Source organism: Ambystoma mexicanum, chromosome 6p (assembly GCF_040938575.1).
Source record: "Ambystoma mexicanum isolate Mex_15411 chromosome 6p, UKY_AmexF1_1, whole genome shotgun sequence".
Lineage (NCBI taxonomy): Eukaryota > Metazoa > Chordata > Amphibia > Caudata > Ambystomatidae > Ambystoma > Ambystoma mexicanum.
The window spans coordinates 13,075,283-13,089,596 of NC_090935.1; the positions used below are offsets into that span (position 1 = coordinate 13,075,283).

Below are 14,314 nucleotides of genomic sequence, written 5' to 3' on the forward strand. Positions count from 1 at the left end.
CCTTCCTAGGCCTCACTGGGTATTACAGGAATTTCATTGAGAACTATGGGACCATAGCTTCTCCACTGAATGTAATCTCCTCTCCTAAATTCCCTAAAAAGGTAAAATGGAATGAGGAGTGCAATCAGGCCTTTGAAAAACTGAAGAGAGCTCTTTGCCAAGCTCCAGTATTGAGAGCTCCTGATTACCACCAAACTTTCATTGTACAAACTGATGCTTCCAATGTAGGTATAGGTGCAGTTCTAAGCCAACTGGATGAGAAGGGTAGGGAGCACCCCATTTGCTTCATCAGTAGAAAACTGAAGGATCCTGAGACAAGGTGGGCAACAATCGAAAGAGAATGCTTTGCTATTGTGTGGGCACTGAAGAAGTTTAGGCCATACTTGTATGGTTCTACTTTTGTTATTCAGACTTACCACCAACCCTTGAGATGGTTAATGCAAATGAAAGGGGAAAATCCAAAACTATTGAGATGGTCAATCTGCCTGCAAGGGTTTGATTTCACCATTGAGCACAGGTCAGGGTGTCACCATCAAAATGCTGATGGACTCTCTAGGATGTATATCATCGACTAGAGGTATGAGGTTCATCCAGGAGTGGATTAAATCCTCCTGTCCCTTAGTCTGGGGGGGGGCGAGTGTTAGGGAGAATTCTCTGTTTAGGCTGAATTTCCCTACCTAGTGAGTCCCCCAGCAGCTTTGCTGGATTTCTGGGGTTTATTTTTTTTCTCCTGCCAAGAGTGAGACTCTTTTACCCTCACTCTTGGGCATGTTGAAGTGTGTTTTCTTGGTTAAACCTTGTGTTGAATGGGCTATGGGGTCTTTTACTCCATAGGGCCTCATGTATTTTTGTAATGTGGGTTACACAGCACCCTCTGTGCAGTGACCCAGGGGTGTCCTAGGGACTCCCCAACATAGACTCCATACCCTGGGACTGACTACTGTCTCCCAGGGCATGTAAAGTCACCAAAGACTTTGCTAGTCTTGAATCCTGAACAGAACCAGTACAACCCATCATATTGTGGACGTACTGGCTGGGGCAATTCGATTGCCCCAGGGTCTGTTAGTCGAGGGGGCACGTCTCCGTCCCCCCTGATCGAGTTTTGGCTGGTGGCAGTGGAAACTACTTTTTATATTCGACCGCGAATATTTTCCTATGGGATTTCCCATTGTTTTAGGCTAACACATTTAATTATTTATTTACGGTAGCCTTAAACATACCGCCGGTTTATATATTTATTATTATAACTCCGGTTGGGATTTTTTGCCAAAACTTGATTCTAAAATGGCGTTGGCGTTCGCCTCTGTAACTCTGACCCAAAGTGGAGCCCTTTGTCCCACTTTTGGCGGGCTTCTCCACAGAAGCCCTCCAAAGTGGTGCCACTCTGTCTGGGGTACTTAAGAGGGGTGGAGGGGGATTTAGGCACCCTGGACTGAGTTACCCTGGTAACTCAAGTCGCACTCCGTCCTGATTGGCCCAAGTGGTGAGCCGGCCGGCTCACCACTTAGCATGTTTGAGTGACAGCTAGGCTGGGTGAATGGGGGTTTGCTGCATAAAAGCAGGGCTTTGGGGACTGGAACTTCAGAAGTCGCCACAGGACCAAGAATCCGACGAGGGAAGAGCTGAGCCGACCTGCTTCGACAACACCACCCGGTGGAGCCCTGCTGAACCGTCTCACCACTTTTCCCAACGACCGAGGAGAACTCTTAACGGAGTGGCTCCTTCCCTTGACTGGTGGGGACAACCAGTTTTCACCTTCTTTCCGCTTCTTCGAGGTATCTCGTGGCCGCCTTGCCCGTGCCAAGCACCCCGGCAACCGGAATACCACACTTTTACCCCAAACCGCGAAAGTCGGTACAACCCTTTAACCGGAGGACTCCGCGGCTGGTTTCTTCCCGGGCAGTGCAACGACCTTCTTCTTCTGCTCTTCAGCGAGAACTTCTTCTCCCCTGACCGACGTCGAGCCTTGCTGCCACTGCCTGGAACAACTGCCACCGCTGGAGGATCCTTTCCGCTTAAGGTACCGTGTTCCGCCTGGCTTCCCTTGCCACCGACTGTACGGGGTAGATTTAGCCCCCGGCTTTCGAACCTGGGAGTGCCTGGGACATCCTGGCTAAACTTTCTAAGCCACTCTAAACTCTTTCTAACTCTTTGCAAGACTTTGAATCTCTAATAACAGTGTGATCTTGGGCACATTTTCGCTCCGGCTACTCTAAGAGTGGGCCCTGCCTAGTGACTTTTGCTCACCTGTGACTTTGTACTTCTTTGAGCCTATTGCAAGTGTTCTGGACCTTAGAGTGGTGTGTTTAACCTATTTCTGTTTCTTTTTATCCCTTTCTTGAATCTACTAGAGTGTCATCTAACGTTAAGCACTCACCTCTGTTTGAATTATGTGGTGTTAACCTAGAGTTGTCTAGATAGTAGGAAGGGTTGAAACTGCTTTCATTATAACTGTGTTTGAAGTGTTTTACTATATTTTGCTAGAGTGTTTTCAACTTATGTGTTTTTAAAATAAATAACTATATACTTTTGAAACCAAGCTCTGGTCAGTGTTTGCTTGTGCTATTGTGTGTGAGTACCTATTGTGTATACTTTACATACTGCCTAACTCTTCTTGAGGGAAGTCTGACTGCTCAGCCACAGCTACCAGGTAAATCTGGGTGGTACAGACTGCTACCAAGTGGGTTTACTGCTATACCTGTAGTCTTAAATCTTTTGCAGTGTTCCCCAAGGGAACTGCACAGGTTTCTGCCTAACACATTCTGCCGACCGGCACAACGTACAGATATGGGCCTCGGGTGTCCAAGCCACCGAGGAAAACAGGGAACCCCATGCATTTCCGAAAAGAGGACACCCGTGGGAATCCACAGAGGTATGATTTGGGCACATCACCTCAGAATTTTTTAACCAGACAGCCCCGCAAAGTCCGAAAAGTCGGGAAAAAAACGCTTTTTCCACACATTTCGCTCGATGCACCCATCGAAACATGCCCCCAACAACACATGGCCTACCGTCACGCGTTCCCACAGGTGTCCCGATGAAAACGGTACCTCACATGTGTGGGTGCACCTACCTGGCCACCAAGGGGAAAGCCTAAAACACAAGTAACCCCAAGTCTGTTTTCAGAGGGAAATCTCAGACATTCTGCCGACCGGCACAACATACAGATATGGGCCTCGGGTGTCCAAGCCACCGAGGAAAACAGGGAACCCCATGCATTTCCAAAAAGAGGACACCTGTGGGAATCTGCAGAGGTATGATTTGCGCACATCGCCCCAGATTTTATTACCCAGACAGCCCCACAAAGTCCGAAAAGTCGGGAAAAAAACGCTTTTTCCGCACATTTCGCTCGACGCACCCATCGAAACATGCCCCCAACAACACATGGCCTACCGTCACATGTTCCCACAGGTGTCCCGATGAAAACGGTACCTCACATGTGTGGGTGCACCTACCTGGTCGCCAAGGGGAAAGCCTAAAACACAAGTAACCCCAAGTCTGTTTTCAGAGCGAAATCTCAGACATTCTGCCGACTGGCACAACGTACAGATATGGGCCTCGGGTGTCCAAGCCACCGAGGAAAACAGGGAAGCCCATGCATTTCCGAAAAGAGGACACCCGTGGGAATCCGCAGAGGTATGATTTGGGCACATTGCCCCAGACTTTTTTACCCAGACAGCCCCGCAAAGTCCGAAAAGTCGGGAAAAAAATGCTTTTTCCGCACATTTCGCTCGATGCCCCCATCGAAACACGCCCCCAACAACACATGGCCTACCGTCACATGTTCCCACAGGTGTCCCGATGAAAATGGTACCTCACATGTGTGGGTGCACCTACCTGGCCGCCAAGGGGAAAGCCTAAAACACAAGTAACCCCAAGTCTGTTTTCAGAGCGAAATCTCAGACATTCTGCCGACCGGCACAACGTACAGATATGGGCCTCGGGTGTCCAAGCCACCAAGGAAAACAGGGAACCCCATGCATTTCCAAAAAGAGGACACCCGTGGGAATCCACAGAGGTATGATTTGCGCACATCGCCCCAGAATTTTTTACCCAGACAGCACCCGTTCCGACAGAACGGATATTTTGAATAAAATACTCAAACTAAAGAAATCAAGGGCTCCAGGACTTGATGGTCTATCTAATGAGAATTTGAAATCTGCACCAGAAGAATGGGCAAACCTGCTGAGTCTAATTTTCTACAAATGTACTATCTCCCGCTCAATCCCGCCTACTTGGACCTCAGCAGTTATTATCCCTATATTCAAAAAAGGAAGGAAGGACGACCCTAGAAACTTTCGTCCGGTGGCCCTCCTAGATGTTATAGGGAAAGTTTATGGTTCCCTTCTGCTGGATCACTTTAATCAATGGGCAAAAAGAGCACCCTGTAATGACCCTCTCCAATCAGGGTTTAAAAAGGGAGTAGGAACTAGTATAAACATCTTTATCCTCAGCCTTTTAAAAGCAAAAGCTCGGGAAACAAATCGGAACCTATTCCTGGCATTTATAGACCTGACCCAGGCCTTTGACTTGGTCAACCGAAGAAAGCTCTGGGAAAAACTCATCAGTTGGGATTGTCCCCAGGAGATTCTGAATCCTATCAAAGCTCTGCACGCTTCTACATCAATGCAGGTACGATTGAACACCAGTGGCCTACTCTCGTCATCCATAACAACTGACAGAGGGGTCAAACAAGGCTGCCCACTAGCTCCAGCCCTCTTCCTGTCTTATTTTGGGGACTATAAAGATATTTCAACTAGCACACGAGCATTCCCCCCAGAATTGGGTAAAGAAAAGATCCCGAGACTTCTGTATGCAGACGATCTTATCCAATTGGACCAGACCCCAATTGGCTTACAACGGCAGTTGTCTGCACTGACTACATACACAGCCGCCAACGACCTAGAGGTAAATAAACAAAACGAAGATAATGGTGTTTGGAAAAAACCTAAAAAAGACAAAGAAGAATTCGTGGTACCTGGCCACAAACAAAATCGAACAAGTGACTGAATTTAAATATCTTGGAGTCCTTATTGACTCCAAGGCCAAAGATTAAGCGATGCAACACCATCTCTCTGAAAAAATGAAAACCCTCGCCTCACAAGCAAAAATATTGGACAACAAATATGGTTGCTTCTCATTGTTGCCCCTAATTAAATTCTATAGGGGCAAAGTTATCCCAGCTATTACCTACGGAGCGGAGGCTATGCCATCTTTACCCCACAGCTTATGGGCTAGATTGGAGAGTCTGTTCTGGCGTTCAGTCTTGAATCTACCACCTTCTACTCCGATCGCCTTGATAAGACGTGAACTCTCCCTCTCCTCTTTAGAGTCAATAGTGAAAAGAGCGTCAGTTATGTTATATCGAAAGATAAAAGATCCTTCTTCCTCAGCAATTTTACTGATGGTACAGGCGGAGATGAACTCAAGTAAATCCATGTTACTATCAAAATGGGAGCTAATGTGCCTACAGCAACTTGAAATCTGCGGAAGCTCCATGGAAGAACTTTTGGGTAACCCGACAAAAACTAAAACACGAATGGAAGAAACGGACTGGATAAATACACTGGATAAGGCATCTGAGTATAAACTAGCTAGACATCTACCTCCAACAATCAGAAAACTGAATGAAATTCAACCTTTCTTGATAAGGCATCCAAACAGGAAAACTCGGAGCACTCTACTACGTGCAAGGCTAAACTTGTTACCCACAAACGAGATTCTGTACACAAGGGGCCTTGCAACAACGAATACTTGCCGTTTTTGTAATAACACTGAACAAAGTGAAACATTACGGCACCTTTTATTACTGTGCTCAAGTACAGAGAAATTCAGATCACCATACATACTTCATCACCTAAAAAATGCCTATCTAAGGGAAGAAGACCTTTGGTGGGAGCGCTTAATAGGAGGCTTGAGAACATCTTGGTCTATCGCAGCTACTAAAATCTTGGACCAGATCTTTGCACATGTACCTCCGAGCTAGGGGGACTGGACATAGATAAATAGATAACGGCAGTGGGGAGTGTCTTCTACCTTACTTTCGTGTTGCTGTAGATTTATTCTCGTGTTGGGATAAATACACTGTGAAACTTTATGTTCATCTTCTTGTAAAAATCACTTCGGTGATTATATACTCGTATAATAAAAATAAAAAAATAATACAAAAATAAAATAAAAATAAACCAGGTGAGTGTGAACCTTCACAAAAAGCAAGGAGGCTTCTAAGGATAAACCAGGTGAGTGTGAACATTCACAGAAAGCCAGGAGGCTTCTAAAGATAAACCAGGTGAGTGTGAAACCTTCACAGAAAGCCAGGAGGCTTCTAAGGATGAACCAGGTGAGTGTGAACATTCACAGAAAGCCAGGAGCTTCTAAGGATAAACCAGGTGAGTGTGAACATTCACAGACAGCCAGGAGGCTTCTAAGGATAAACCAGGTGAGGGGGAAACCTTCACAGAAAGCCAGGAGGCTTCTAAGGATGAACCAGGTGAGTGTGAACCTTCACAGAAAGCCAGGAGCTTCTAAGGATAAACCAGGTGAGTGTGAACATTCACAGACAGCCAGGAGGCTTCTAAGGATAAACCAGGTGAGGGGGAAACCTTCACAGAAAGCCAGGAGGCTTCTAAGGATGAACCAGGTGAGGGGGAAACCTTCACAGAAAGCCAGGAGGCTTCTAAGGATAAACCAGGTGAGTGTGAACATTCACAGAAAGCCAGGAGGCTTCTAAGGATAAACCAGGTCAGTGTGAATATTCACAGACAGCCAGAAGGCTTCTAATGATAAACCAGGTGAGTGTGAACATTCACAGAAAGCCAGGAGCTTCTAAGGATAAACCAGGTGAGTGTGAACATTCACAGACAGCCAGGAGGCTTCTAAGGATAAACCAGGTCAGTGTGAATATTCACAGACAGCCAGAAGGCTTCTAATGATAAACCAGGTGAGTGTGAACATTCACAGAAATCCATGAGGCTTCTAAGGATAAACCAGGTGAGTGTGAATATTCACAGACAGCCAGGAGGCTTCTAAAGATAAACCAGGTGAGGGTGAAACCTTCACAGAAAGCCAGGAGGCTTCTAAGGATGAACCAGGTGAGTGTGAACATTCACAGAAAGCCAGGAGGCTTCTAAAGATAAACCAGGTGAGTGTGAACCTTCACAGAAAGCCAGGAGGCTTCTAAGGATGAACCAGGTGAGTGTGAACATTCACAGAAAGCCAGGAGCTTCTAAGGATAAACCAGGTGAGTGTGAACATTCACAGAAAGCCAGGAGCTTCTAAGGATAAACCAGGTGAGTGTGAACATTCACAGACAGCCAGGAGGCTTCTAAGGATAAACCAGGTGAGGGGGAAACCTTCACAGAAAGCCAGGAGGCTTCTAAGGATGAACCAGGTGAGGGGGAAACCTTCACAGAAAGCCAGGAGGCTTCTAAGGATAAACCAGGTGAGTGTGAACATTCACAGAAAGCCAGGAGGCTTCTAAGGATAAACCAGGTCAGTGTGAATATTCACAGACAGCCAGAAGGCTTCTAATGATAAACCAGGTGAGTGTGAACATTCACAGAAAGCCAGGAGCTTCTAAGGATAAACCAGGTGAGTGTGAACATTCACAGACAGCCAGGAGGCTTCTAAGGATAAACCAGGTCAGTGTGAATATTCACAGACAGCCAGAAGGCTTCTAATGATAAACCAGGTGAGTGTGAACATTCACAGAAATCCATGAGGCTTCTAAGGATAAACCAGGTGAGTGTGAATATTCACAGACAGCCAGGAGGCTTCTAAGGATAAACCAGGTGAGGGTGAAACCTTCACAGAAAGCCAGGAGGCTTCTAAGGATGAACCAGGTGAGTGTGAACATTCACAGAAAGCCAGGAGGCTTCTAAAGATAAACCAGGTGAGTGTGAACCTTCACAGAAAGCCAGGAGGCTTCTAAGGATGAACCAGGTGAGTGTGAACATTCACAGAAAGCCAGGAGCTTCTAAGGATAAACCAGGTGAGTGTGAACATTCACAGAAAGCCAGGAGCTTCTAAGGATAAACCAGGTGAGTGTGAACATTCACAGACAGCCAGGAGGCTTCTAAGGATAAACCAGGTGAGGGGGAAACCTTCACAGAAAGCCAGGAGGCTTCTAAGGATGAACCAGGTGAGGGGGAAACCTTCACAGAAAGCCAGGAGGCTTCTAATGATAAACCAGGTGAGTGTGAACCTTCACAGAAAGCCAGGAGGCTTCTAAGGATGAACCAGGTGAGGGGGAAACCTTCACAGAAAGCCAGGAGGCTTCTAAGGATAAACCAGGTGAGTGTGAACATTCACAGAAAGCCAGGAGCTTCTAAGGATAAACCAGGTGAGTGTGAACATTCACAGACAGCCAGGAGGCTTCTAAGGATAAACCAGGTCAGTGTGAATATTCACAGACAGCCAGAAGGCTTCTAAGGATAAACCAGGTGAGTGTGAACATTCACAGACAGCCAGGAGGCTTCTAAGGATAAACCAGGTCAGTGTGAACCTTCACAGAAAGCCTGGAGGCTTCTAAGGATGAACCAGGTGAGTGTGAACATTCACAGAAAGCCAGGAGGCTTCTAATGATAAACCAGGTGAGTGTGAACATTCACAGAAAGCCAGGAGCTTCTAAGGATAAACCAGGTGAGTGTGAACATTCACAGACAGCCAGGAGGCTTCTAAGGATAAACCAGGTGAGTGTGAATATTCACAGACAGCCAGGAGGCTTCTAAGGATAAACCAGGTGAGGGTGAAACCTTCACAGAAAGCCAGGAGGCTTCTAAGGATAAACCAGGTGAGGGGGAAACCTTCACAGAAAGCCAGGATGCTTCTAAGGATAAACCAGGTGAGGGTGAAACCTTCACAGAAAGCCAGGAGGCTTCTAAGGATAAACCAGGTGAGGGGGAAACCTTCACAGAAAGCCAGGATGCTTCTAAGGATAAACCAGGTGAGGGGGAAACCTTCACAGAAAGCCAGGAGGCTTCTAATGATAAACCAGGTGAGTGTGAACATTCACAGAAAGCCAGGAGCTTCTAAGGATAAACCAGGTGAGTGTGAACATTCACAGACAGCCAGGAGGCTTCTAAGGATAAACCAGGTGAGTGTGAATATTCACAGACAGCCAGGAGGCTTCTAAGGATAAACCAGGTGAGGGTGAAACCTTCACAGAAAGCCAGGAGGCTTCTAAGGATAAACCAGGTGAGGGGGAAACCTTCACAGAAAGCCAGGATGCTTCTAAGGATAAACCAGGTGAGGGGGAAACCTTCACAGAAAGCCAGGAGCTTCTAATGATAAACCAGGTGAGTGTGAACATTCACAGAAAGCCAGGAGCTTCTAAGGATAAACCAGGTGAGTGTGAACATTCACAGACAGCCAGGAGGCTTCTAAGGATAAACCAGGTGAGTGTGAATATTCACAGACAGCCAGGAGGCTTCTAAGGATAAACCAGGTGAGGGTGAAACCTTCACAGAAAGCCAGGAGGCTTCTAAGGATAAACTAGGTGACAGGGAAACCTTCACAGAAAGCCAGGAGGCTTCTAAGGATGAACCAGGTGAGGGGGAAACCTTCAGAGAAATCCATGAGGCTTCTAAGGATAAACCAGGTGAGTGTGAACATTCACAGAAAGCCAGGAGCTTCTAAGGATAAACTAGGTGAGTGTGAACATTCACAGAAAGCCAGGAGCTTCTAAGGATAAACCAGGTGAGTGTGAACCTTCACAGAAAGCCAGGAGGCTTCTAAGGATAAACCAGGTGAGTGTGAATATTCACAGAAAGCCAGAAGGCTTCTAATGATAAACCAGGTGAGTGTGAACATTCACAGAAAGCCAGGAGCTTCTAAGGATAAACCAGGTGAGTGTGAACCTTCACAGAAAGCCAGGAGGCTTCTAATGATAAACCAGGTGAGGGGGAAACCTTCACAGAAAGCCAGGAGGCTTCTAAGGATGAACCAGGTGAGTGTGAACATTCACAGAAAGCCAGGAGGCTTCTAAGGATGAACCAGGTGAGTGTAAACATTCACAGAAAGCCAGGAGGCTTCCAAGGATAAACCAGGTGAGTGTGAACATTCACAGAAAGCCAGGAGGCTTCTAATGATAAACCAGGTGAGTGTGAACCTTCACAGAAAGCCAGGAGGCTTCTAAGGATAAACCAGGTGAGTGTGAACATTCAAAGAAAGCCTGGAGGCTTCTAAGGATAAACCAGGTGAGTGTGAACATTCACAGAAAGCCAGGAGGCTTCTAAGGATAAACCAGGTGAGTGTGAATATTCACACAGGGGCAGGTGCAGATGAACCTGTGTGGGCCAAAGAAGCTATGGTTCCTGGTTGCGCGTGTGGTCTGGTAACTGCACCTAGATCAGGGAACCCGCAAGTGTGAATGCCAAAAACTTCCTATCCAGAAGAAGTGTTCTGTTGATTTAAAGTTGTTAAGAATTGAAACCAAGTATAAGTTGAAGTCTTGAGGAAGGGAACCTTGAGACTTGATGAACTTGAATTCTGACTTGTGGATGGAGTTTTCAAGCCCCTTTTCTTTGGAACTGCGTTGCTTTGAACTTGGGGAAGGGAACCCCAAGGATTTGTGGAACTGTTTTTGACCTTGAGAACAGTCATCCTGAGACTATTGTGAAACTCTCTTAAACCTTGGGAAGGGTAGCTGAAACGGAAGCCAGCAGCTGGAAGAAGCTCAGAACTTTATTCTGTTCACCATTTCTTTATTGATGACATGGCTACACATTGTTTAGCTTTAGTTGTAAGTGCAAGGATAGGTTTTGGAGATAGATCTCTAAGTTGAACTCACTGACTCAGACTTTCCTAGTTTCATTCAGGAAGGGAAATCCCGCCTTAGCATAGGGCAAGTTAGGCCTTTAACAATCCTGACATATGAGTTCATAAACCATAGTGTTTTGAACTTTGAATCTGTTGTCTATGTCTTGCTTCATGATGCCTTCACACACATTGCTTCCTCTGTTCCCACCGCTGCCATGTCACCACCACCCTTGCACTCATCTCTCACAGTCTGCTTCTTCCCATATTCATTTATATCATCTATTTCTTACTTTCTCTTTTCTTCCTCTGCATCCCATTACTGTCTGCCTTTCTCTTTCGATCAGTCTCTTTTCCTCGCTCCGTAGAGGTCCCTCTTTCTGTCTGTATCTGCTTCCTTCATTTCCTTCTGCCTTCATTTGTCGGGAGAGAGAAGGTTGGTCACTGCTGTTCCCCTCCCTCCAGGCCTTCTATGTTGGATCTCAGCGCCACCACTCACCACTTGAAATAGCCTCTGCACTGCAAATCTTGTTCATTTCTGGAAGGGAGACATCCCCCTTGGCTAAAGTAAATGCACAGACAAAACGTCATTCATTCTGATGCAGTGTGTCCTTGAATGTGGGAAAGATGATTGTAACGAAGCGCTTCATACCTTTTCAGCAAATAAAACCGCAAACAGTTCTCTGCGCTCCTGGGCAATGATATTTATTTTTTATTTTTATTTGATTGGCTGATTAAATCAACCTTTCAAAAAGAAACAAGTTTCTTACAGCAATGATATGGCAACTGTGGATTCAATGACCCTTCTCATGTTAACTCCCTGCTCCCAATGCAATCTTCCAGTCTGTGCACTTCTAAAGGGTAAAAGGGCCCTGCATGCACCGCTCCCAATGCAATCTTCCAGTCTGTGCACTTCTAAAGGGTAAAAGGGCCCTGCATGCACCGCTCCCAATGCAATCTTCCAGTCTGTGCACTTCTAAAGGGTAAAAGGGCCCTGCATGCACTGCTCCCAATGCAATCTTCCAGTGTGTGCACTGCTAAAGTGTAAAAGCACCATGCATGCACTGCTCCCAATGCAATCTTCCAGTCTGTGCACTACTGAGGGTAAAGGGGCACTGCATGCACTGCTCCCAATGCAACCTTCCAGTCGGTGCACTACTAAAGGGTAAAAGGGCCCTGCATGCACTTCTCCCAATGCAATCTTCCAGTGTGTGCACTGCTAAAGTGTAAAAGCACCATGCATGCACTGCTCCCAATGCAATCTTCCAGTCTGTGCACTACTGAGGGTAAAGGGGCCCTGCATGCAATGCTCCCAATGCAACCTTCCAGTCTGTGCACTACTAAAGGGTAAGAGGGCCCTGCATGCACTGCTCTCAATGCAATCTTCCAGTCTGTGCACGGCTAAAGTGTAAAAGCACCATGCATGCACTGCTCCCAATGCAATCTTCCAGTCTGTGCACTACTGAGGGTAAAGGGGCCCTGCATGCAATACTCCCAATGCAACCTTCCAGTCTGTGCACTACTAAAGGGTAAAAGGGCCCGGCATGCACTGCTACAAATGCAATCTTCCAGTCTATGCACTACTAAAGGGTAAAAGGGCCCTGCGTGAACTGCTCCCAATGCAATCTTCCAGTCTGTGCACTACTAACGGGTAAAAGGTCCCTGCATGCAGCGCTCCCAATGCAAACTTCCAGTCTGTGCACTACTAAAGGGTAAAAGGGCCCTGCATGCACTGCTCCCAATGCAATATTCCAGTCTGTGCACTACTAAAGGTTAAAAGGGCCCTGCATGCAGTGCTCCCAATGCCATCTTCCAGTCTGTGCACTACTGAGGGTAAAAGAGCCCTGCATGCACTGCTCCTAATGCAATCTTCCAGTCTGTACACTATTAAAGGGTAAGAGGGCCCTGCATGCACTGCTCTCAATGCAATATTCCAGTCTGTGCACTGCTAAAGTGTAAAAGCACCATGCATGCACTGCTCCCAATGCAATCTTCCAGTCTGTGCACTACTAAAGGGTAAAAGGGCCCTGCATGCACTGCTCCCAATGCAATCTTCCAGTCTGCGCACTACTAAAGGATAAATGGGCCCTACATGCACTGCTCCCCATCCAATCTTCCAGTCTGTGCACTACTAAAGGGAAAGAGGGGCCTTCATGCACTGCTCCCACTGCAATCTTCCAGTCTGTGCACTACTAAAGGGTAAAAGGGCCCGGCATGCACTGCTCTCCATGCAATCTTCCAGTCTGTGCACTACTAAAGGGTAAGAGGGCCCAGCATGCACTGCTCCCAATGCAATCTTCCAGTCTCTTCACTACTAAAGGGTAAAAGGGCCCTTCATGCAGCGCTCCTGATGCAATATTCCAGTTTGTGCACTACTAAAGGGTAAAAGGGCCCTGCATGCACTGCTCCCCATCCAATCTTCCAGTCTGTGCACTACTAAAGGGTAAAAGGGCCCGGCATGCACTGCTACAAATGCAATCTTCCAGTCTATGCACTACTAAAGGGTAAAAGGGCCCTGCGTGAACTGCTCCCAATGCAATCTTCCAGTCTGTGCACTACTAACGGGTAAAAGGTCCCTGCATGCAGCGCTCCCAATGCAAACTTCCAGTCTGTGCACTACTAAAGGGTAAAAGGGCCCTGCATGCACTGCTCCCAATGCAATATTCCAGTCTGTGCACTACTAAAGGTTAAAAGGGCCCTGCATGCAGTGCTCCCAATGCCATCTTCCAGTCTGTGCACTACTGAGGGTAAAAGAGCCCTGCATGCACTGCTCCCAATGCAATCTTCCAGTCTGTACACTATTAAAGGGTAAGAGGGCCCTGCATGCACTGCTCTCAATGCAATATTCCAGTCTGTGCACTGCTAAAGTGTAAAAGCACCATGCATGCACTGCTCCCAATGCAATCTTCCAGTCTGTGCACTACTAAAGGGTAAAAGGGCCCTGCATGCACTGCTCCCAATGCAATCTTCCAGTCTGTGCACTACTAAAGGATAAATGGGCCCTACATGCACTGCTCCCCATCCAATCTTCCAGTCTGTGCACTACTAAAGGGTAAGAGGGGCCTTCATGCACTGCTCCCACTGCAATCTTCCAGTCTGTGCACTACTAAAGGGTAAAAGGGCCCGGCATGCACTGCTCTCCATGCAATCTTCCAGTCTGTGCACTACTAAAGGGTAAGAGGGCCCAGCATGCACTGCTCCCAATGCAATCTTCCAGTCTCTGCACTACTAAAGGGTAAAAGGGCCCTGCATGCAGCGCTCCCGATGCAATATTCCAGTTTGTGCACTACTAAAGGGTAAAAGGGCCCTGCATGCACTGCTCCCAATGCCATCTTCCAGTCTGTGCACTACTAACGGGTAAAAGGGCCCTGCATGCAGCGCTCCCAATGCAATCTTCCAGTCTGTGCACTATTAAAGGGTAAGAGGACCCTGCATGCACTGCTCTCAATGCAATATTCCAGTCTGTGCACTGCTAAAGTGTAAAAGCACCATGCATGCACTGCTCCCAATGCAATCTTCCAGTCTGTGCACTACTAAAGGGTAAAAGGGCCCTGCATGC

General features: G+C 47.0%; 1 protein-coding gene across 1 annotated transcript; it reads left to right on the forward strand.

Moving 5' to 3' along the window:
* The first annotated feature begins 6,331 nt into the window (after positions 1-6,331).
* LOC138510632 (protein starmaker-like) lies at positions 6,332-10,041 on the forward strand. The gene is made up of 9 exons (XM_069626425.1): positions 6,332-6,389; positions 6,560-6,691; positions 7,011-7,091; positions 7,310-7,441; positions 8,060-8,341; positions 8,711-8,995; positions 9,115-9,345; positions 9,416-9,598; positions 9,866-10,041. The coding sequence occupies exons 1-9, from the start codon at positions 6,332-6,334 to the stop codon at positions 10,039-10,041; spliced, it is 1,560 nt and encodes a 519-aa protein (XP_069482526.1).
* Positions 10,042-14,314: the final 4,273 nt, after the last annotated feature.